This window comes from Erpetoichthys calabaricus, chromosome 16 (assembly GCF_900747795.2).
Source record: "Erpetoichthys calabaricus chromosome 16, fErpCal1.3, whole genome shotgun sequence".
Taxonomy (NCBI): domain Eukaryota; kingdom Metazoa; phylum Chordata; class Cladistia; order Polypteriformes; family Polypteridae; genus Erpetoichthys; species Erpetoichthys calabaricus.
The window spans coordinates 69,813,195-69,838,734 of NC_041409.2; the positions used below are offsets into that span (position 1 = coordinate 69,813,195).

The 25,540-nt window shown below is 40.8% G+C and overlaps 1 protein-coding gene and 1 long non-coding RNA gene across 2 annotated transcripts in view; both read right to left on the reverse strand.

The window, feature by feature from the left end:
• Positions 1–1,229: 1,229 nt before the first annotated feature.
• LOC127525998 (uncharacterized) lies at positions 1,230–10,400 on the reverse strand. Its single transcript, XR_007933625.1, has 2 exons — positions 10,161–10,400; positions 1,230–4,549 (listed from the first exon to the last, which is right to left on the reverse strand). It is a non-coding gene; the product is annotated as an uncharacterized LOC127525998 (long non-coding RNA).
• Positions 10,401–11,336: 936 nt separating this feature from the next.
• LOC114666849 (uncharacterized) overlaps positions 11,337–25,540 on the reverse strand; it is a 60,781-nt gene continuing 46,577 nt past the window's right edge. The window contains exon 6 of the mRNA XM_051919712.1: positions 11,337–11,441. Coding sequence (XP_051775672.1) covers positions 11,365–11,441 — 77 coding nt within the window. The 3' untranslated portion in view covers positions 11,337–11,364. The remainder of the gene's footprint in view (positions 11,442–25,540) is intronic.

Sequence of the window (25,540 nt, forward strand, 5' to 3'; positions counted from 1 at the left end):
ATTTGAGAGGCCATTATGCATCATGATGTCATGATGTCAATATGTATCACATGCTTAGCAACCATACAGCATCATAGCAACCTGGCACACAACATGATGGCAGCCATGAAATCTGGAAACATAAAACTGTGATGCAGTAAAGTCACCAAAAAAAAAAAAATTAAAAACTACCATTAATATTGTTCAAAAAATGTAAAACGAAACAAAGGTTTATTTTCTGACCTCCAAAAAAAGGACACGCAAAAAGATAATTTCCTTTCAGGGAATAACAAAGTATATCAAAATCAAAGAAAAAAATGTCTCCCCTTCCAGCACACAAAATACTACTGGATTAGAGGTAAATAAAAATAAAGCAAGTACATGTTATGATTGTGCATGATTTAAATTATTCTCATGCTTCTCATTGCATTTTTGCAGTTTTATTCTCAGGGGTTTTGTTTAGCGCAGAATTCAATTGTTATTTATTTTTATTTTTGATGTTATTTTGAGTTGAAATTTTTTCATGTCTCACTTTGGTGGGTACCAATTGTTTGTGGTTTCTACAGCATTGCTATGGTGGGACAGAAGGGAATGCACAACGGTCAGCATTGTGTACTTCCTAAGTTGTCCAAGATTGCAGATTCTCTCTACAAATTTCTCATGTGCTTTAGTGTTTATTTTCTGACTCTCAACTTTTTGCTTTCGATTATTTATCTACGATTTGGCTTAGCATTTTGGTTTTGGTGCTGATTATTGGCTTTTTTTCTCACTATGTTACATTTCCTGGTCCTTTATTAAGCTGCCTGGTATGTACAGTACAATAGTAAGACAGTATCACCTGAGCGCGGTAAACTGCACTGCGGTAAAGCTGCACAATCAACATGACAATAATCGTGGTGGTGACTACAGCGAGTGTAACAGAGATTGAGACATTAGAATAGTAGAGAAAGGCCAATGGTTGAAGGGGTTGGACTGCAGGGCTCATCATGACAGGAGATGTTCCTGTACTGTATGTCACAGCTTTAATCTCAATCTCTGTGTTTCCATTTATTTAATATTTCTAATGGAGCATTTTGACTTTCTTAGACTGCAATTTGCTCATCAAGGTCATGTTTGTCTTCCTAGAAACAAGAAATAATATTTCAGGACATGTGCTCTTGAATGTGAGGCATCGGTGCTCTCTTGTCTCTTCTCCTGCTGCTTCTCCTGGGTTGGTGCTTCGTATACTTGAAGGACCACAGAAGTCGGCATTAACGTGTTATCATTTATTTCAGTATATATAGGGACCAGAGCGAGTGCACACAATCAAATAAAAACAAGTCAGTTTTACGCATTTTCTCAAAACAGTTAGAGATTGTATTCCTCTTACAGAATGTAAAAGAGAGCCAAGTTATTTTATTGTGGTTTTCTCATAAAAAAATAACTAATCCAAATTGAACAGAAACTTCCACTATGTCAAGCAAGCTATGCAGGGACAGGGGACACTGAACTCAAGTAGAAGCTTGGGCTTCTCTAATGGCACCCGACTGCTAAACTGGCAGCACACAACATCCATCCTGGTGAGTCACCACACCCACTGGTTTTTCTTTGGGTTTAGTGTTTAAGGACTATGGAGGACAACAAGCATTGACCCACAGCCCAGGAAATGAGGGGCATCCTGTGGGGCACGGCCATGCATGCAGAGTAGGCCTTAGTTTATAGCCTGATGCCATGAAGGAAAAGCTGTGGCACTCCAAAAATGAGGACATTTTCAAACCTGGAGGCACATTATGAATAGAGTACTTTGTTTCTGTGTTAATAAGATCTATGTCCTTTAGCAACAATTAACCATTCCTGTTCATCTATCCATTTTTTAATCTAGTTATTCAATATAAGGTTGTAGGGAAGCAAAACTTATTCCAACCCCTGCAAGTGTAAAGCAGCAACCAGCGGCAAAAAGGACACCAGGCTGTGACATGATGCACACATATAGGTACTAACACTCAATCAGTCGTCTGTTACCCTAACAGCATCAGTATGGACCATGGGAGGGTAACGAAGTGTGTGTCAGCTGCTCTAATGCTATGCCTCGATAAACACTTACCATGTTGAGGTGGGAAACTGAGCAGGAAGAAAAGGGATACCTGTATTACAGGTGTGGATCTACGATCATGGCATTTAGGGTGTGCACTAAGGGGCCTGAGACAGTACGGAGCCATTTCAATAAGAGCCCTCAAGCTTGAGGAATTGTTAGAGTATCCTACGAGCTGAAATTACCATATGAGACCAAAAGACTCCCCCTACTCCCCCCACTAAGCAAGCAAGTATCTGATATGATCAAGAGGGACCCCCCCCCAACCAGATGGTGAAGTGAGTGAGAAATAACACACTGCGCTTAATGACTGAGTTTCTGCATTCTACGATCAATGCTCTGTTAAGGAGCTAAGTCACCTACGGGCCTGTGGGGGTCTTAATCCAGCCTATCTGTGGCAGAAATGGATACCCAAGTATAGTAGACAGAATAAAGCACAGTATTAATTGGAAAGACAATATAATAAGAGACTTAGCATCTAAAAAACTCAAAGCAAATCACTCTGCCTGTTGACAGGGGTGAATAATAAGTCTGGGGTTTATGACTTTAATAGAAAATTCTGAAGCACACAAGCAAAATGCATTATTGATAAAGTGGATAATAAAAACTGGAGTATTAAAACTAGCCAAAACAAGAAAGTGTTTTCATCATAATCATCACTACAACTTCAGCATATTCATTTACATTAAGCATGGAGGTTAAGAAACTAGGAGACAACTACAGATTTTGACAGTTCGCTGACCAGTCTAACCACGGAGTGCTGCTTGCTATTAATGATGTGGTTAGTCAAGACATTTATCCCTTCTGGAAACTATTCAAGGAGAATGGATTGCTGCTCTTTGAGCCAAAACGTCAAAATCCACTCTGTGCGGGTCCCTGTGTCTGCCTTGATAAGGTCGACTTTGCAGGGCATTTATAGACCTGGAAGAAACTGGAGTTGGAACTTGGACATGCCTTGGTTTTCTTAAAGTAGACTCTAATCTGTCTCTGTAAGAAAACGTTTGTGTTTTAAGCCAGAACATCCTGACAGCTACATATAGTCATACTGAGATGTACTGTAAATGCTGTAGAGGCGGTTTAAAAATGGATGGACATTAATAAAAATGAGCGGGTAAAAGAGTAGAAACACTCCATCAGCCTGGAATGCAGAGCAGAGCAGTGAGGATCTGAAGGACATCAAAGTGGCCACAACACCAAGGAAGGATGTGATGAAACTGGACTTGCTGAACATGCTTGCAGCTTAAAATTTGACAAAAAGGTGGACCGCATGAAAACTGTGGGATCATTACCCTGAGAAATCAAGCCAAGGTTATTATTACAATGGTACAACTCTTCAAATAAAACAGGATGGGCTTTTGAAGAGCCATAAACTAGTTGGCTACCTAGGAATCAGGAAACACCCCAGCCAAAGAGGCTGAGCCCTTAATGATGTCTGCTGCAGTTGCTCATTTGGAAGAACACTGGATAAGGCATTCACCTGAAGACAATGGACATCTCTGCCAGAATAGGTCATTTTTTTTACAATCCATCATGTTAGTCTGAAGATTTTTCTGTTGTAGGTTTATCTTCTGAAACTAAGAGAGGTTTGATTTGAAGCTAGCAGACAGCAGTGTCTCTTTAGTTCTTGAAATGACGTTGCCTTAAAAAATAAAGAAGTCACTTGTCCGATTCCAGAACCTGCGGTGTTTCAGAGGTTGTAAATTAGCTTGCATAACAAGATGTTGGTCAAACCTTCATTTTGTTTCTCTGTCTTTAATGATCAAGACTTTTCTTTATGATCCTATTCATCGTCTACTAAAACCAGGACATCAGATTTCTCAGACGTTGCTATGATGTCCTTGTGAATGAGGAAGGTTTCACTGTTTTCCTCTTCCATGATGAATCTTTCTGTTGTTGTCCTCAATATCCAGAAATTGTCTGACTGTACTAATTTGTGTCCATGTCTGTGTCTTGTGTGAATCAGTGTCCCACTTCAAATTATTTCATCGAACGCTGAATACTAGAGTTTACCAAATAATGGTGGCTCATCATATCATGACTAATATAGAGCCTCTGGCAGAAACTGAACTTCATGTGAGCTCCATCTTCAACCTCTACCAAAGCAGCTGAGTGATGAATCTCTTAAATTAGTCGGATGGAATGAACGGCCTCTTTGAGTTCCTTATCTATTCACTGTCTCTTATTTAAGACATCCCCATCTTATTTTTGTTGGGCTCATTTTGCAGATCCAAGTCTTGTTCCTCTTTTTTTTTCACCCACTCCTCTTCTCCAATCCCCATCCCAATCCCCACAAAGGCTGGTCCAAATAGATGGAGCAATATCTGAGGTAATGTAAGACACACGGTTGAGCTCCAGATGCAGTGAAGGTGCCGAAAGCTCCAAAAGATGTTGGAAGGATTTATTGCTAGAGAAGTGGGGATGCTGGCAGAATTAGAACTCATCTTCCGAACTGTCAGCCAGTAGCATCACTCTGTCCTGTCTGGTGCTCATTTCCCTGTGCTGAAAAACAGAAGTTAGAATAAAAGGCATCAGTAGGCATCAAGGCATGGCAATACACACTCACAGAAGCGCTGCCAATGGTTCCCAGGGCTTTATGCATATTTGCTGGCTACACCTGAACCTTTCACCTGGTTATCTGTCAGATGTCATAGTCAGCTGAACACGTTGTGGCACTGCCACATAAACGCTATATGATTTTCTTTTGTCTCTTAGCCATCCTCAATGTCAACCCTGTTGCTGCCTATGCACCCTTAATATGGGAGGGGTTGGCGGGATCAGGCACATTGGGCAGACGGTCATAAAGAAGACATTTGGGAGGGTGTGGTCTGTTGCTGTGGTTTCCAGGGGTAGTCATGAAGAAAGATGTCATGATACAGTGTAAAAAAGGCCGTGAAAGGCAAGAATGGGAGAAAAAAAAGAAAAGAGAAAAACTTGTCAACACATATTGATAAGCAAGAAAAAAAACAGCAAACATTCACTATCCACGGCCAGAGAAAGGATTGCCTAGCCTGCTTACAGAGGTGGCCACCTCAAAGACTTTGCCGGGAAACCCACTCTGAAGTAGAAATGGAGGGGACGGTTAGGAGGAATTAAAGTGGGTGAGCTAAGAGTGATCCTTGCTTATATGGGGTTGTGTGTTTGGAGACTCTGGGAAAAAGAGAACAAGGAAAATGGACTAATGTTATCATAAGTGTCTGGAAACTGCCTGGGTTTTGGGGTTTGCCTGGGACGAAGGGGTTTCTTTCTTTTAAGTTATTTACATACGGTATTTGTGGGAACGTGGGGGAGGGAGGTGCGTTCATAAATTTGGTTGTTGCCATTTATGTTTGTATATTAATTTTTTTTAAGATTGATTTAATACAGTTATTTTCACCTTGTCTGTTTCTCACAGTTATTTTGTTGAAGTTATATCATTTATCATATTAGTATCGCAGGAAGGGGTCCGAGGGCATTTTGAGGTTGACCTGCTATCCAACTCACATACACCAATGTGGTGACGTATAGCGATATCGGCCGGGAAAGGTCAAAACTTTATATTGTGTCATCCTTGCATTGTGTTTTTAGTATTTTCTTATTATTTATTTTTGTATTGATTGGCTAGCGATCTTACATGGCTCCAGGCTATCTGTGATGGCCACTCCATAATGACGTTATGGGTGATGTTCATGTGGTTGTTGTGCAAGATTATGTGAGTGTCGTTATGAGACAACAAGTCAGAATTATTCTGTGAATGAAAATCCATCAGGAAGTATGAAATGCACACCATGACTAAGGCCAAAAACAGGAAGAGAACCATAAAAAAGCAAGAAGCATGAGTAACCAACACCTAAGGACAAAGCAAAACTCAAAGTCAGGCACCCAAAGCCTTTCAGAAAGCCTAGTACTGGGGCCTACTTGCATTGAAAGCTGACTACCATTAATTCTCTACAGAGAATATCCACAGAAGCATAACAAAGAATACGAACGCCATATGTGATGAAGTCAATGACTCAACTGAACTGGTCACGTTATAAAATTAAAACAAGACATTAATAACAATTCAAGTCAAAATAAAATTAAACAACACAAACACAAATCCTCAACATTGTAAAAACAAACTATAAACTGTTATAAAATGACGCAAGTAAAACTGGCCTGAGACACGGCAAGTGTGTGCTACGTGATCGTGATGACTAACTTCCCCCCAATATAAGCAGTCAAGCACAGTATTATAATTATCCACTTTGGTCAGAGCTTCTCCTTATGATCTTCTTTTTTCAGCTGTAAAGTTTCTTTGCCTGTACCTTTGTATTTTGGTATTTAACTTTTCACATCCAAGTTTTTGTTTTTTGAATCAGGGTGATGGTTCTGCAGCCATTTTCATAGGCAGGTGCTCACACTGAGTACATGGGGTAAAATAAGTTAAGATTATTTTCCATTTTTAATTTTTTACTGTATTTCTAAATCATTATTTACTTTGTTTTTTTTTTAAGATGCAGAATCATTTCTGATGTCAGTTTTCTGTTTCACGTTCGTCTTAATATTGTTAGAATTTATTTATGTCTTTTTCCGGCTCCATTTTATGGGCACTGCCATTTTGTGATGTCGATAGTTACTGCATTACTAGGGTCGGAGTGTGCAACATGTGATGTCATCAGAGTGACAGCATAAAGGTCACGTTGTTCTCTTCCTCTTTATCAGAGCTTGAAACTTAGGTTACATCCACACCACTAGACTTTTGTTTAAAAAATGCAGACATTAGTCTCCATTTTCACCTTTCGTCCACACTACCCCAGTGTTAACTCTCTGCAGAGCTGTATACTTCAGAAGATGCCGGCTCGGCATTGCACTGTTGATGAGTGAAAATGTAGTCTTTTAAAAATGCAGACTGTAATCACACTCTGCTTTGCTTGTGCTTGTTATACATCCCTTTTCTGGTTGGTCATCCTTCATGGGAGAAAATCATATTCCAACATAGCTGACACAGAGGAGTTGTTTTCCACGGATTCGTTTAGAGTTTTGCAATGAATCCCACAGCTGGTGGTGTTACCAACCCTTCAAAGATTATTATGGGACATTCGGCATTGTACCAGCTGTTGTACTAAAATGGCAGTACCCATAAAGTAACCGATGTAATGGAATGACAAAAACAAAAATACCACACCTACTTACTAAATCCTGACATGTGCACATTTCACGTAGCTGACAAGTCTTGGAGCAAACAGTATCGTTTTTGTATTTACATATAATAGTGTGGAGATTTGTCTTCCTTACAGAAATCGGTACACTCATCTTAGAGAGTCAAGTAGATCACGAGTAGTTAAGTGATCAATGGCATCCCATGTTCCAGCATTTCCTTTTTGTCTTCTTGTTCTGTCATACCATCCTCCTCTTGCTTTTTCTTAGTTTGCTGTTCTACTCGTTTCCCATGTTGGCATTTTTCATTGCCATCTGTCCTCTATTTTTCAAGCATTTCCTCTGTTACCCACAGCTTCTACTTTCTTTGCCCTGTCTCTCTGCCAATGTAATTTTCGGTGCTAATGGGAATTGTGCTTTTTATGCTTTTCCAGTGTTTACCTACACTCATGTTTGCTCTGTAGCTGATTTTTTTCTGTTGTAGTGTTGCCTCAATCTGTTTTGAGAATGCCATTCCTTTTGTCCTTTTTGTAGTTTGAGATTCCATTTTTATTTTGTTCACTTGCATTAATTCACCTTAGTTTTAGCCTTGAAGTTGGCATCAACAAGGTGTGATCAGAGTCTGCACCTGCTTCTGGGTAGCTGTGTGTATTTCGCTTGCTGTTTTGTACTGTGGCCCTGAAGCGCAAGCTGAAGAAAATTAAAACAAGTGTCGTTCACAAAATAAGAAGAGGTATTTTTCTTTGCTTAAGTATGCTATGATCATTATTTACAGTATAATTCAATTACAAAAACCATATATAGCAACTAAAATAAAAGAACACTTCTATACAGTTTGCTACTATGGTTATTGCATTCACTCAGAAGTGATTGACAGTTCTTTCCACCAACCAGAATTCTTTTCTCATTTTGAATTTGTAACTATCTTTTCTGTAAACTCAATTCTGAATTGGGGCAAGACACTTATTTGAAATTTTATGTGTGTTACCAGTTATTTTGTGTGCAGCACTTGTTTGAATTTCCTGACAATCCTCTTATTTTGCACGCATCACCTCTTGGTTTGTGTGCACCATGTTTTATTTAGTGCATGGCACTTGTTTTAATTTTTCCTTCAAGTTGCCATAGTTTTGGTTTCTCTGTGTGTCTATGATACTATTAAGCTGGTATCTTCCAGAATCAACATTTTTTTCCAGGTATATCATATCTTCGTTTCATGTTGGAACTGTGTGTTCACTATGCAGAAGTTTCTCAATCTACAGTATTCAGTTTTTCCTTTTTTCGTTTCTAGCTATTAGGCCGTAACCTCCTGACTGAATCTTCCCTCACCTAACACTGCATTCCAATCTCCAATAATGACCTCTGTTCCTGCCTTCAAGCATCTCTTCAATCTACGTCTACATCCTCTTGTTCATGATCAGGTGATGGTGTGTAGATCTGAATTATGACTATGTCCACTGGTTGGGCTTTCAGTTTTACAATTAGTAGTCTGTCAATTTTTCAATCCATTGTGGTAACACTCTTTGCTGTCTTCTTATCAAGCAGCACTATTTCTTGTCCTCTGGCATAACCATACTTTGCAAAGCCCCAGAATTTTCAGCTAGGCATGTAACATTCCTTTCTTGATGTTTCCTTAATTTTCTCTCCTTCAGCATTGTTGTTTTTATTCCATGTTCCAGTCCTCACTGGTGCTTCCTTCCCTTTGCCCATTTAAGGATTTCACTTGATGACTCCCCGAGAAGCCTTCCTATCTCCCGTGCCGGACACGGCTCCTTCTACATGTGATTGTGTGGCACTGTTTATGTCATTCATCTCAATGATATGTTTGATTTGTGTGATACTTAAGAGAAAAAGCTGAGTTGGTTTCCCTTTGCCTTCCTCAATGGATGCAGTTTAATGTAATACCCAGGGCATTAGATTTCTCAAATTCTAGGATTTAAGGATGGTAGTGAGACCAGCTAAATTATATGGTTTGGAGATGGTGGCACTGACCAAAAAAACAGGAGACAGAGCTGGAGGTGGCAAAGTTAAAGATGCTAAGATTTGCACTAGGTGTGATGAGGATGGATAGGATTAGAAATGAGGATATTAGAGGGTCAGCTCAAGTTGGATGGTTGGGAGACAAAGTCAGAGAGGCGAGAATGCGTTGTTTGGACAAGTGCAGAGGAAAGATGCTGAGTATATTGGGAAAAGGGTGCTAAGGATAGAGCTGCCAGGTAAGAGGGAAAGAGGAAGCCCTAAGAGAAGGTTTATGGATGTGGTGTGAGAGGACATGAAGGTGGTGGGTGTAACAGAGCAAGATACAGAGGACAGGAAGAGATGGGAAAAGATGATCCACTGTGGCAACCCCTAATGGGAGCGGCCAAAAGAAGAAGAAGAAGTAAGGAATACATGACTGTCGGCTAAGTCCTGCTATGTAAAACACAACTGAAAGAGGGTGCACTTACTTTTTCACTTTACTGCACCTCTTGTTGAAGTCTCTGAGTTAACTGTACAATCAGTATCTTCTTACTTCTCCACAGTCCATCTTTCAATTCACCTTCTAGCAGCACCTCTCAGTCATGCCATAGTATCTGCACTTCCTCCCTTCTGATTTCACAGTTCTTCATCAAGTATGCCCCATAATTCCTGTGCCCTGGAGTCTGTCTCCTCTCCACCTGTCACACTCAGTGCTCTTTTTAGCCTATCTAATGTTCTTGAACACATCATCCAGTTCTCTCAGTCACCACCAACACGCCTACAAAATAAGTCTGCTATTCATATTCACTAGTTTTACTTGGTTAAGCAAAATTAAACAGTAGTGTACCAAAATTATGGAAATTATTCAACTCTGCGCGTGTAATAAATCATCTTTAAATGTTCCCCTGTATCTGGAGAAATGGGAAGGATATGAAATATCTGGTTGTCCATTCCACATACTGGCCTTTCTGCCAGTAATTTCTTCCTCCCTTACACAATTAGTCTTCTTCTTCTTCTCTCCTGTCTAGTAAAGCCTCACCTTTCGACGCTGTCTCTTGAAGCTGCTCTTCCTCTTGCGGTGAATCACCTTGATGCTGTAAAGGGCTCCAAGGATGAAGAGTGCCCCAGCAATGCCAATGCCAACAGGAGCCAGCATGCTCGAAACATAGCCCGCCTGAGGGTAAAGCACAAGAGAGGTAAGCATCAAGGTGACTGATGTCCTCCATATTCTGTCAAGTCTGTCTTGTGACCAGGTGTGTGCTACCATAAGGCAGCCTTATGAATTATCATCTTGCCTTGTCCTTGATTCTGCAGGGACAGGCTCTGGACCCCCATAATTCTGAATTAGATTAAGACAGGGTGGGAAGGTTATGTTATTTATAACTAATATTGTCATGGGGCAACACAGTTAATGGAGCAGGGCTCAAAACCCAAGGGGTGGGTTTTAAGTCAGGAACACCTTTGGACCTCACTGACACAGAAGTTGAAGCCCAAGTTAGGTAGCGTCACTTGAGGACCTCCTTGTTGGTGTGCCTTTGATCAGAGAAAAGTAGTCCCCAGACTTTGGCCTGAGTGGACTGCCTGTAGGTGGCTATTATGAACATTTAAAAAATGGAGAGGCTTCAGTGGAGGTCTGTCTGCTTTCTCAAACCATTAGTTGACAGTCAAGAACCTGAAAAGGGAAGACAGACTACATTCTGTCAGGCCTCTTTTTATCTTTATTTCATGGCTTTAGGACTGCTTAAGAATCTGTGGCTTCCAGAGGGTGACCCCACCTCTTTAATTCCAAAGCTTCTGACCCCAGGAGCTGCCTAGAAATAAACTCTTAGAGGAATATAAATAGCACCATCTTCCAGTGCCCACAGAGCTTGGCGACAGGAGGCAGAAGAAAAAGGCTAACTTGGCGTGGTGAAAAGATGGATCAAGTTTTGAGCTGAAAATTGTGGAGGCTGAGGATAAAGCAAATTGGTGTTTTCTTTTGTAGACAGGGTACTTAGAAAAGTGCGTTTCAGATTACTCAACCCATTGTGTTTATTTATTAAATGAAAAAGCTCTCAGTTATCTTAAATATGAGCACCAAAAAGCAAAACAGTGATAGCCCATCTTCTCAATCTGAACCTGCAAATTTTTTAGTAAATGGTCACTGGGTGATACAAAGCTAAAACCCAAGCCACGACCGGGTGAGCTCAGGCACACTATGCCCACATACCAGGCTCTTTAAGAGTCAATAATCACTACAGCATTCAGACCTTTGGGGTACACTGTATGGTAACAGAAGTAAGACCTACCTTGTCTCGGATTTTCTCCACCAAGCTTTGCACTGCAAGAAATAACAGACAGCTATTAGCATAGGGACTCGATCGCTTACTGCGTGGCATTGCCAACCAAAAGAAATGAATGGCACTTTGACTAATCAGTCTTTGTTTTACACAGTAGGGTGAGCACTGCATAACGGTGCTTTTGAAGCAACATACTGTGCAGAATTAGAACATCTGGCTGTAAATTATATTACGGCACAGACAGGCAGATGATAGAACTTCCATATCTAAGCAGTGGTGATTCAACTGAGGCATGCAGAAAGAATGGCAGTATAACCTTCAGAAAGAAACAGACGGTACGTAGCCAACACTTGGAGTCTAACTGTCATAATCACCTTGAAAATTGAGATATTTTAGAAAGAACGATTTGCAGGAATATCTAGGAACTAAATGACACTGTCACCTTGCAATATGAGACAGTTTAGCAAATCCGAAAACCAACATATTGAATCATCTTGGAAAATGAGATGGCTTGGAGACAAAAAGAAAAAAATATAGGAAAAATGAAACGGGCAGGCAGGAGGAACAAAAGAAGAAATTGTCTGGGTTGCAGTTGGAATATCATATCACCGGGTGTTAGCTTTTCTGCACACCAAGTTTTTAATCCGTAGCTGATTACACCTTTAATTAAGCACACCCTTCCATAGACGCCCAGTCCCTATTGTGCACTTAGTGGTGAGGGGTGACATGGTGGCACAGTGTTTAGCTCTGCCACCTCACAGATCCAGTTACTGTTTGTTAATGCTTGTGGTGGCTGTCCAAACCCGATGGAAGCTGACCATTACCAGTGGCTTTGGATGTGACGATATTTCTCAAGTGTTTGTCAGTTCAGGCGACATTCAATCTTCATAACTGGTTTGAGATTTCATGTTTTAATTGTTTCTCACTCTCCTCTTAATGGATTGTAGCACACATTTACCATTACTCCATTCTTTGTCCTTACTTTAAATGCTTTAGAAAAGTTGAATCTGGTATGGCTGAGTCACTAACGTCTAGTCCTTAGGCGTGGATGCAACTGAATGAAAACAGTGAATCGACTCAACGGACTGCGGTTTAGCATAGCCACAAGATTGTCCGTCCTAGTTTAGAAATTATTTGATATGGTGAAGAGGAAGGACGAGCCTACAGTGATTGTGCAGAGCCAAAGCTGCAAAATGTTACTGAAAAGAACTGGCCATGACGTATTGACTGGTCCTGCCATACTGCCTCTAGTGAGCAATCAAGGAGGACACACGGCTGTCCCACTAGGAGTATAAACAAGCAGTTACAGAAACATGCATTGCGTTTTGCTGCAAGGACCAGAGGCCTTTCAATATTGGGAATGGCAAAGGCTTCAAAGAGTTGTGTTAAAAATCTGAATGCTGGTTCAAGTGCCAGAAGTGAGAATAATGCATTGCTTAAAGTTTGGCAAAACTAGCTGGTGGGATTTTGCTTGAAGGTATTGCTTTGAAGGTAAATTGGAATTCATATTTAGTTTTAAGCGTCTGCTGCCAATTCGGTTATCCATCCATCCATTTTCTAAACCCACTTTATCCTGAACAGAGGGAGCTGGAGCTTATCCCTTACCAATGATTTTCCAATGAATCTCAATTTGGAATGCCAGGTTTTATTTGGTCATCGGTTGGTGGTGTTTCGTTTCTGGTTGAGATCAAACAGCTCTGTTATCTGAGTTTGTACGTTTCCTTGTTCCTGCATGTGTTCTCCTCTGGGTACTCTGGTTTTTCTCCTACATCCCCAAAGATGTGCAGTTATGTTAATTGGTGACTCCCACATTGGGCCCTGTTTGAGTGTGGTTGTATGTGTGAGAATAAATGGACCCTGTTATGAACTGGCATCCTTTTCCAGCCTTGCAACCCAGTGCTGCTAAGACAGGCTCCAGCCCACCATAACACTGAATTAGATTGGTTTGAAAATGATATGTACTTATGTTATTAATGGTGTGACAACAGCACTCTTTTTTTAACAGCTGTGTGTTGCATAACCATCATGAGTTGACAAAAAAAGAAGCTGATGGAATGCTTTGCCAGTTGAGACTGCTTGGCCACACAATCATGTGCCATCTGTCTACCCTGTCTACCCTATTTGTCAGCAACACAGGAGCGCCACAGGGGACTGTACTTTCTCCGGTCCTGTTCAGCCTATATACATCGGACTTCCAATACAACTTGGAGTCCTGCCACGTGCAAAAGTTTGCTGATGACACTGCTATCGTGGGCTGCATCAGGAATGGGCAGGAGGAGGAGTATAGGAACCTAATCAATGACTTTGTTAAATGGTGCAACTCAAACCACCTACACCTGAACACCAGCAAAACCAAGGAGCTGGTGGTGGATTTTAGGAGGCCCAGACCCCTCATGGACCCCGTGATCATCAGAGGTGACTGCGTGCAGAGGGTGCAGACCTATAAATACCAGGGAGTGCAGCTGGATGATAAATTAAACTGGACTGCCAATACTGATGGTCTGTGCAAGAAAGGACAGAGCCGGTTATACTTCCTTAAAAGGCTGACGTCCTTCAACATCTGCAATAAGATGCTGCAGATGTTCTATCAGACGGTTGTGGCGAGCGCCCTCTTCTACGCGGTGGTGTGCTGGGGAGACAGCATTAAGAAGAAAGACGCCTCACGCCTGGACAAACTGGTGAGGAAGGCAGCTGGACAGTTTGACATCCGTGGCAGAGCAACGGGCGCTCAGCAGGCTCCTGTCAATTATGGAAAATCCACTGCATCCACTAAATAGTATCATCTCCAGACAGAAGAGCAGCTTCAGCGACAGACTGCTGTCACTGTCCTGCTTCACTGACAGATTGAGGAGATCGTTCCTCCCCCAAACTATGCGACTCTTCAATTCCACCCGGGGGGGGGTAAACGTTAACATTTAACATTACTGTATACAAAGTTATTGTCTGTTTTTTTTTTACCTGCATTATTATCAATCTTTAATTTAATATTGTTTTTGTATCAGTATGCTGCTGCTGGAGTATGTGAATTTCCCCTTGGGATTAATAAAGTATCTATCTATCTATCTATCTATCTATCTATCTATCTATCTATCTATCTATCTATCTATCTATCTATCTATCTATCTATCTATCTATCTATCTATCTATCTATCTATCTATCTATCTATCTATCTATCTATCTATCTATCTATCTATCTATCTATCCACTTTGTGAGCTTATTGACTCCATCAATGAATCAAAGGGAGCTACAGTTTATCTCAGCATCACCAGCTACAAGGTGGGATCCAACAGAGTCTTACACTGTCAAGGTGCGTATATCTCTCTATATATAAAATCCAACGTCTGTATGTCTGCTTTTCACGAGAGAACTACTTAACGGATTTAGATCTGTTTTTTTTCTATAATTTGCTCGAACATTCCGGTTGATTTTGCAACTTCTCTTACCGCACTAAGAATCACAGTTCGCTTGCGGTACTGATTTATGTGTGAAACCTGAGAGAGACACAGCGGGCTGAGGGAAGGGTTCTCCTCACTCACACTAAAGCCTCAGGGCATGTACCTTAACTTCGTTTAGCTAGCAAACAAGGGAACTACCTCATGGATTTAGATCGGGTTTTTTCTATAATTTGCTTGAACATTCCGGTTGATTTTTTCCACTTCTCTCATCGCGCTAAAAATCATAGTTCGCTTGCAGGAGCGATATATTTGCTCAAATCAGAGACACGCAGCAGGCCCAGGGGGGCAGGGTCCTCCTCACTTGCACTCCAGCCTCAGAGAGTACCTTACCTCTGCTTAGCTAGTGAATGAGAGAACTACTTCACAGATTTAGATCCGGGTTTTTTTCTAGAATTTGCTTGAACATTCTGGTTGATTTTGCGACTTCTCTCATTGCACTAAGAATCAAAGTTTGCTTGCAGGAGCGATATATTCGCACTAATCTGAGACAGAGGCTGTGGGCCGAGGGGAGGGGGAAGTGTGACGTCAGGAGTGGGGAGCCTGGTAGGGCCCTCCTCACTCACGTGCCAGCCTCAATTCGAGTCGCTCTACCTCTGCGTTTTGGAGTGGACCTTGCCTCTGCTTAGCTAGCGATACCTGTTTGTTTATTGATTTTTTAAGTTTGTCCTGTTTCACAACTACACGGTGGGGAGGTACAGCTAATAATGTATATATTATACTAGCTGTGCTACCTGTCTAAGATGGGTTGACATCTAAATAATCAATGTAGACCTCAGTGATAATGTTTACAGCACATCTTCTATTGGAATGTATTTTGTAATGCATCCAGCTTAAAAAAAGGGTAAGTGTCTGTCTGTGTGTCTGTCCAGTTGCTGTCTCTATCATTCCAAAAGATGATGCATCACAAAAATTTTAAGCAATAAAATGCATTGCATTTGTCATTTCAACAGATGGCGCATCACAAACCTTAACACTGCTTTTACAAATGCCATACCAAATGGCATTTAACAGAGAGACATGGAATGCATGGTGCACTGCGAATGTTAACGCTGAGGTCTACGTTAATTACACAGACTTCAACCCGTCTAAGATGGGTAGCACAGTTAGTGAAATAATAAGATGCATTACTACAAATGTTTGTGAAAAGTTTATGAATGGGAAGGAAGGCTTGAAGCAGGAAGAACAAGTGTAACAGTCAAAGCTCGATCTGGTCAACTATAAACATTGCACACACACACCAACATCGACATGGTGAATGCCTGCATCAGAGGAGACTGATGGATTACGTTGTCCTCTGTTGCTGCACATTTGGATACCAGCTATGGGTTTGCACGTGCCATAGTGCATGGTGCCTTGGAGTAGTTTAAAGTTCATGGGAACCCAGACAGCTTACTGATCACAAGCCAACATCATTCAGTGAATTTCAGCAGGTTTCACTCCCTTTGTCCAAAGAAATCCTACTACTCCTGTTGTTCAACAATGGTGCAATCGTACAGAGGAGCCTACATGTTCATTTGACGTTGGCTTCAACTGGACTTATGGCGGAGCGCCGTGCTGTGTGTGTTCTAACTACCCATAAGCCATCATGAACATGTTGTTCTGTCAGCTTCTATCTGTGGTGGTTACTGCGTAATTTTCAAATTGCCTTTACTTTTTGATTTACCCTTTTACGTTATTATCTATATATTCTATACATCTATTCATTACAGTGGACAGCACATTTTTCCCACTGTTTTGCTTCCTGAAAAAGTTTTTCTGATTATGATAGATAGCTTCAATCTGAACACAAATGTAATTTCACATTGGCTGTAGCACGTAAGTACTTGGAGAAGCATGAAATTATCCTTTATCTAAATTTAGCATGTCACTTAGTGATGCTGACACACTGCATTAGTGCTACTGAGCTAAAAATGTTTTGCTGCTGATTTTCATCTGCACTGAGTGTCTCATGCTTCTTATTTCAGTGTCCAACAACAGCAAGCGAGCATTATGGACTCCACTTGCCTTGATACAGCTCTTCCATTGTTGCAATGTCCTAGTGCAGAAATAACAAAAAAGGGGGTGCGAATGTTGCCATATGTGGCATAATTTCGCTATTCGTGGGGAAATTTTAAACTTGTAGCGGTGTATCGGCAGAAAAAAATATAGGAATAAATTTTATTAGGGTTTCAAAAAAACGTTAGGGGGGCATGATTAAAACTGTTATGAAAACTCGGGTCGCAAATACTTAAAGGTTGAGAAACGTTGTTCTAGTGAATACGTCCACCATGTTCATCACTGGCTGCACCAAAATTAGCAATGAAGGAGAGCCGAGTGTGACTACAGAAAATGGATCTTTAGTGACCTGTTGTACTTTATGGCTTTGAATGCTTGAAGCAAACAGTTGCACATAGTCTGCTGCTCTGCATTTGCCAAGGCAAATCTCAAAAACAACCGTAAATAATTTCCATGAGATTTCCAGCTTGTTTTTGATGACTTGTTTGTTTTGAAGACAAACAATAATTTCTTCCTTAATCTTGACATCTGTTGTTCGTGGAAACATTTGTCTCAAACATCGACATCCTTCACCTTCCTCGTTCATCCCTTTCTCAAAGTCTTACATGAACAGGAGTCAAAATATCGTTGTTGGGTTGACAAGTTGTTTATGTGCCACACTTTTCTGGCCTTACAGAGAGGCCCGTTCTTTTTAATGGAAAGACACTTTAGCATTGCTGTCCTGTTTGCAGTACTTGGTATATCTGAGCTGCACTCCTAGTAGAGGTGTCACTACTTTTACATCACCACAAGTGTTCCAGCTGAAGTTGCTACGATAAAATGATATGTAATAAGAAAATGGAAAAGTGATCTTTGCAGGCCAAAATCTATAAGACCCACCCAAAAGTGTTCAATAGTAAAATTTCCATTGTCCAGTGTTATATGTACCAACTTTGTCCAAATCAGAGTGATTTTATCAGCAATCTATGCCCACCAGCATTTGGTATAAGGCAGGAACCACTCTTGGATAGAATACGAATCTGTCACAAGCAGCACCATACTCACTCGCACTGGGCCTGTATAGAGCTGCCAATCTACGTAATCAAATTGTGTTTGCAATATCGAGATCTCAACACAAGTCTCTGGATGTGTAAGATATCAGTGATGGCCACAGCACCACCATGCCACCTTGCATCTGCTATGAAAAGGGGGTAAGGAGTGCATCAGGTGAGATGGTTTTTGTTTTTTATTAAACAAAATCAAGTTCATTATTTAAATACATTCTTGTTATCATGGCGTTGGAAAGTGATGCCGTCTGGCATGTTGGTTGGATGTGCAAGTAAGAATCTCATTAGACTCTGCACACATGACAACATCCCTACTACTACTACTAATAATAATAATAATATATGGCTAATTTGTATTCTAGACGGACCACAGCTCTCCTTATCTTCTGTATAAACATTGGTACGACCCTAAATCTTCTATTTCATTTCACGTTCCGGCTGACTGTCTCTGTACCATCTGACCTGCATGCTAATGAGATGTCCTCACTGAGGCAAATTAACAAAAAGCAAAACAGGTCAAAATAAAACAAAACAGCTACAAGTCAGGCTTACTTAGTAAAATGTAAAAGGATTTTCTTTCTCTGATAACGTTCACCATGTCACTATCAACCATGGGGTTCAAAAGCAAAATAAATGAGGTGCCACCCGCAAAAGCTCCTACTCCCTCAACCTCATTCTGTTTTCAGTAAAACTCAGATCTGTCCTCTGGGAATTCATTCCTTTGCATCATGCCCGGCGCTAACAAATCTCCATTATTGATCGTCCAATAAAATCGCAGTGCCAGAACGCTGCTGCTCCAACACCTTCCCGTCCTGCTCTAATGAGACGAGAAAAGCAGCTTTGTTTCATATTCAGCGTTTCTGTCCAGATAATGGATATCTTGCTTCTTTGCCATACGTGATGACAGAGTAGTTAAGCTTTTAAAGGGGAAGCTGCCCCTCTGCCTCTTTGATGTCCTTCATTTTTATAATAATTTGGGACTTGTTGTTTGGCCACCAATTCTTTGTCAGAGTAGGCTGGAAATAAAAATGGCTCAAGAAATGGGAGTTGCTCAGCTAGGAGCTGTTCTAAGATACTGAAACCCAAAGAGGTAGCGTGGCCCTGTGATGGTAAGCGGATTGACCAAGGCATCTTGGGCTACTGGAAGAAATCCTCAAGGTTAGCAGTAGAGACTGGAGTGACCTTGATGCATTATTTTGAAGAACAGACAGTTCAGGGTGCCAGGTCATTGAAATGCAGGGATGAAGCATTACCGTGGCCACTAGAGGGCACCGTGTCCTACAAACCCTTTGGATTGTCTAGGGCAGGGGTAGGCAACGTCGGTCCTGGAGTGCCACAGTATGTGCAGGTTTTTGTTCCAACCCAGTTCCTTAACGAGAACTCAATTATTGCTGATGAAGCACATATTGCTTAAGTGACATGTTAATGCTTCATTTTAGTGGTCTCGCTTGTTAAGGTTCTCCAACGTTAATTGCTTATTTCAATCTTAAACTGCTGCATTCAGTGTTTTAATTGCTCCTTATTAGCAATAAGATGTAAAACAGGGGTTGGCAATGTCAGTCCTGGTGAGCCGCAGTGGCTACAGGTTTTCATTCAACCCAATTGCTTAATCAGAAACCAATCATTGCCAATCTCAGACCTTATTTAATTTTATGGCTTGTTAGTCTGTGCAATGTAAGGCTTTTATATCGTAGATTTTTTTCCTTTCCAAGGATATCATCCAAATGATTTGAAGCCTAAAACAGATCATTTTCAGTCTGTCACATTTTTCTATTAAGTGTTTTATTAAATCAAACCGTGCATGATGAACACACACAGATGTAATTGGAAAAAAGCTAGCTGGAGAACTGCTGGCTGCTTTGTCTTTTACATCTTATTGCTAATAAGGAGCAATTAAAACACTGAATGCAGCAGTTTAAGATTGAAATAAGCAATTAAGGTTGGAGAACCTTAACAAGCGAGACCACTAAAATGAAGCATCAAAATGTCACTTAAGCAATATGTGCTTCATCAGCAATAATTGAGTTCTCGTTAAGGAACTGGGTTGGAACAAAAACCTGCACATACTGTGGCACTCCAGGACCGACGTTGCCTACCCCTGGTCTAGGGAGGTGACTCCAGTGATTGTCCCTGAAATGACAGCAGGACAGGATTTAAAGGTGATATGAAGCCAAAGCGATTTCTCACTTTAGAGGACAGCAGCTAAGAAAAGTCAAATAGATCTGGGCTACAACTGGCAAAAAGTAAGCTCAGTACTGAGATGGAGTTTTTATTAGGTGTGTTCACATATAATGAAAAATCATCTACTGCACTTGCCAAGTCTGTCTGTCCATCTGTCCGCATGAAACAACTTGGCTTCCAGTGGACTCATTTTGTTGAAGTGTGTCAGACATATTCTTCAAGAAAATTTGCCCCGGAAGTTCAATTTTTGGTGAAATGTCTTGAATACGGTGTGCTGTAGAAGATTTTGAAATTTCAAAACTTTTTCTTGTAATGTCCTGTTTCTCATCAAACAGAGAAACATTCTGAGCAACTTCAATTACGGATTAGTTTACTGTTTTAAACATGGTTACTTCAGCTTGCATAATTTGTATATTTTTCTCTTTTACATGTTCGATAGGCGCTTCTATCCTCTAATGTTGGCAGAATAGGCAGTAGCCTACTTTACTCTGAATTTGAATAATTAGGTTACAGAATATTAAGAGATGTACTCATCATTACTGGTGTGGACACAGGAGAAATGTCCAACTTATTTTTTATCCCACAGACACCCTTTGCAATGTATTTTTAAAGCAGTTCCTTCATAGACACTAACCTAAGACACAACACATGTGTTATACATGGAGATTCAGATTGATTTGGTACTGCTAAACTAGGAAAGCTGTGTCTTGGTCCTGCCCACAACTGAAAGAAACAACACAGATAATCAGTTTGTTGTGTGCCAGTCCCAGTGAGGCCAATGCAGGCCCCAGTGCATGTGTACTGCCAAGAGTGAACACCTGGCAGAGTGAATTTAAAAAGAGATGGACTGGGAGATGAGACAGAATGAAGTCTGAAAGGTCCAATTCCAAAAGAACAGACTGACTGAAACAATCAAGCAGCGCTGTCAGAAATCAGCTAAATAGGAAACGCCTTGTTAACCAGAGGAGAAAACTAACAGGCACCGCAAAGTTTGTTTAGATTTATCCACAAATTCAGACAAACAACACTTAAATACCAGCAACCTGTTGACAACACATGTTGTCACTCCAGGAAGTGACTGCCAACCGGTGAGCATTGCCAACTATAGAAAACCATAAAACAGCAGTGCCCATGGGAAACAAAATCACAGCTTCCTAGATCAAAATAACATCATCAAAAAATATTAAGAACCAGCCACGTGACCTGTCAAAGACAGGTAATAGAATACATTTCAAACTCTTTCCCTACATGTACCTTCAGCGCCTTTCCTCAGTACCCTTGTGTGTCTGAACCTCTCTTGACTGGTGTGTCCCCATCCTTCTCAGGCGCCTTGCTCACCCCCTGTCCACCCTGTCCCATCCATGAAGGCGACTCTCCACATGACACATATGCCTTTATTCCTCCTCTTGGGTCTCATACTTGCACTCCCTCTTTTGATCGCATCACCAACCAGTGAAACTGTCCAATCACACCAAAGTCAAATTAACCAATCAGATCACTCTGAGGAATTGGACAAACACAGACATTAGCATTTTATTATATAATAAACAAGAAAATTAAACCTAAATGAAAAAATAGTAATAATAATGTGTTTATCACACTTCAAAACCTTAAAAGGTAAAAGAAGCAAGAAATGGATGCAAAATTAATAGTGAAAAAAAACACCAGAAATGATAACAACAGGACTGTAATATCCACCCAGTCCTCTGCAATTTCTTGCAGTTTATTTGTTGAAATGTCTGCGTTTCTAATTAGTCCAAGTTGTTTTTCAATGCAGCCCAGCCGGATGAATAAAGCCTTGACTGATGATAATGTCTGCATCTCTAATAGAAAATCAGCACAGGGACACTGAACCCTCAGCAGAAAGGTGTACAGTAAAGGCACCGTGAGTTGAACAAGGTGACATTGTATACAATTCAATTATTCCTCTAGAGGCGTCCAATCTTCTGCCTCAGTGTCCCCGACATTTTGTTTCCAGAAGCAAAAACAACCGTGATTGTAAGAATGAAAAATGCCTGCGTTCTTGTCGCTCAGTCTGATTTCTTTGATCTGAGAACAGATCTTCCAAGGAACCTATCCCACAATTTCATCACAATTTGTAATAATCCACCTAAGGCCTCACTTCTTTCTTTCCCTTTTCAAATGTAAATGTGCTTTACTGACATGGAAAAAGAAAACACAGATAACAGTTCAGTTTAGCAAAAATGTAACTTTCATTCTCCAGTCATAAGATACTGTGATTTGATTTATTATGTGGCAAGACTCCCAGTTTATGGTCTAGAAGATTTAACTGGTACCAAGGGTGCATGTGAGTGACTGTGACACAACTCAATGCTTAAAATGCATTAATAGTGTGGTGTTGAGAAGGGCTGCCCTCTACCAGAGGAGGCAGCCATAAATGATTGCCAGTGCAGGCAGATGTGGCGCCATGGCACCATTATTATTGTTATTATTCTGATTTATTTGGCAGATGCCTTTATCTGAGGTGACTTACAAAGCAAGCTATAATAATTACAAGAAAGGTTAGAAGGTGCAAGCATCAAAGTACAGAGAACAAGATAGGAAACCGAGCAAGACTGAGTACTGCTACTACTACTACTGTATAATAATATTTGCAACTAGACTAAGACAAAACTCTGTGTCAGTATGAGAGTAGCTATTCTATACAAGAGAAGATAAGCTGTTCTAAAATATTTAATGAAAAGATGCAATTTCAAAAGATGCCTAAGCATGAGTAAATTGGGTGTGGTTCAAATAGCCAAAGGAAATCATACCACAACTTTAGACCAAGAATGGAGAAGCATTGTCCAGTCAAGGCACGCTTAGCAAGAGCAGGGATGGTGAGCTGACTGCTAGAGACATATGAAGACATTAAAGATTGGAGATGCTAAGGAGCAGAACCATTCAGGGAATCGTAGGTCAAGACATGAGATTTGAACCGGCTCATTGCAGCAATAGGAAGCAAGTGAAGAGACCAAAGTTAGAGGAGTGGTAGGAGGGAAGTGAGGGACAGAGACCACCAGTCGAGAAACTGCATTCTGGAATGGCTGTAGAGACTGAAAAGCAGTTAAAGGAGGCCCCGCCAGAAGAGGCAATAGTCCAGCAGAGAGACAACCAGTGCCCAAGCAAGGAGTTCCATTAAATAATTAGTGAAGAAGGGTAAAGTCCTCTGAACAGGAGGAAAAAAAACGTGTATTATGAAGAAAGAAATGACAGGATTGGGTCATTTGAGAAATGTATTTGATGAATCAAAGTGAGGAGTCCAGAGTCATGCTGAGATTCCAGGCTATGACTAATGGTGAACGGATGACAACTTCAAGAGCATTCAGAAGTTGCTAAATCCATGGCCATTAGAGACGGTAGGGTGTCATCTTATATCTGGGTCTCAGTGGAGACTCCTGACTCTGCTCATAGTCTATTGACAAAGAGTGCATCTTATCGGGATTTACTTGACTCTATTCTTACCACTTCTTGGAACTACCATGATGAATTGTGTTTAATTTGTACCCTTACCATAAATACCACTGTTGGGAAGCTCAATATAACAATATATAGAACGTAAAATAATAGTAGTATTTTAAATATTGCATTGTTATTGTCTCCATCTGTGCTGTCTTGTTATTCTTCCTCTGTAAAAAACTGTAAAGTAGTAAGACAGACTCTTTAATCCAAGATGGCCAATATACTTCATTTTATTCTGAACAGGGTGTACTACATAAACCAAAGGCAGGAATACAGCATGTAAATTGGTGTTCTTGAAATTGAGAATGTTATGTTGTTTTTGTTTTTCCTTGTGTTGACACCATCAAGTGTCACCATTTGGAAGTCCGGGTGCCATGTGTTGCGAGGAGGAATCACTTTTATGCCTGTGCGCAACGTTATAGGCGTGTAATCGAATGGTCTTGTTGGCCATCTTATTTACGGGGAGCCATACACCCAGTAATTATCAGAACCTTGAGCAAATAAAGCAAAGTCTTTCTGTTTTTTTTCTAGACAATTTATTTGTTTTTAACATTTGCTTGTTGTGTGCCTTTGAATTTCTTTAGCCCGGTTATGTGGTTTTCTGTCTTTTGTCCTTTGGTATAATAATGCTTGTTACGATTTTGCCTTCTGAAAGGCACTTGTCCACTAATCACGAAAAAAAGGAATACTGTACAGTAATCCCTCACTATATCGCGCTTCGCCTTTCGCGGCTTCACTCCATCACGGATTTTATATGTAAGCATATTTAAATATATATCGCGGATTTTTTGCTGGTTCGCGGATTTCTGTGGACAATGGGTCTTTTAATTTCTGGTACATGCTTCCTCAGTTGGTTTGCCCAGTTGATTTCATACAAGGGACGCTATTGGCAGATGGCTGAGAAGCTACCCGGCTTACTTTTCTGTCTCTCTTGCGCTGACTTTCTCTGATCCTGACGTAGGGGGATTGAGCTGGGGGGCTGTTCGCACACCTAGACGATAAGGATGCTCGTCTAAAAATGCTGAAAGATTATCTTCACGTTGCTATCTTTTGTGCAGCTGCTTCCTGAAACGACATGCTGCACGGTGCTTCGCATACTTAAAAGCTCGAAGGGCACGTATTGATTTTTGATTGAAAAACAAACTCTGTCTCTCTCTGTCTCTCTCTCTCAGCTCCTGACGGAGGGGGTGTGAGCTGCCGCCTTCAACAGCTTTGTGCCGCGGTGCTTCGCATACTTAAAAGCAAACAGCCCTATTGATTTGTTTGCTTTCCTCTGTCTTTCTGACAGACTCTGCTCCTGACGCGCACTCCTTTGAAGAGGAAAATATGTTTGCATTCTTTTAATTGTGAAACGGAACTGTCATCTCTGTCTTGTCATGGAGCACAGTTTAAACTTTTGAAAAAGAGACAAATGTTTGTTTGCAGTGTTTGAATAACGTTCCTGTCTCTCTACAACCTCCTGTGTTTCTGCGCAAATCTGTGACCCAAGCATGACAATATAAAAATAACCATATAAACATATGGTTTCTACTTCGCGGATTTTCTTATTTCGCGGGTGGCTCTGGAACGCAACCCCCGCGATGGAGGAGGGATTACTGTATATCCATTTAGATCTTTTATTCCCATACTGTTCCTAATGTACCTGACACAGAGTAACAATAACAATAACAATTTGAGGTGGTGCAATTGTTAGAAGTGAGAACAACAAAGTCAGACTTGTGTCGCGTTTACATTTCCTACCCATATCTCTGTTGGGTTTTTCCTCTTCAATCCCATAAACATACATCTTAGGTTAATTGGCAGTTTTAAACTGGCCCCATATGAGTGACTGTGGGTGTGCGTGAATACCTCCTGAGATGAACCGGCTATCCCACCAGAGGTTGGTTACCACCTTGTTGCCAGGATAGGGCAGAGCCTCCGCCAACTTAACCTGGACTAAACATGTTTGATAACACATGGATGGACAGTTAATTTACTATAGGAGATGAAAAAAGTTGAC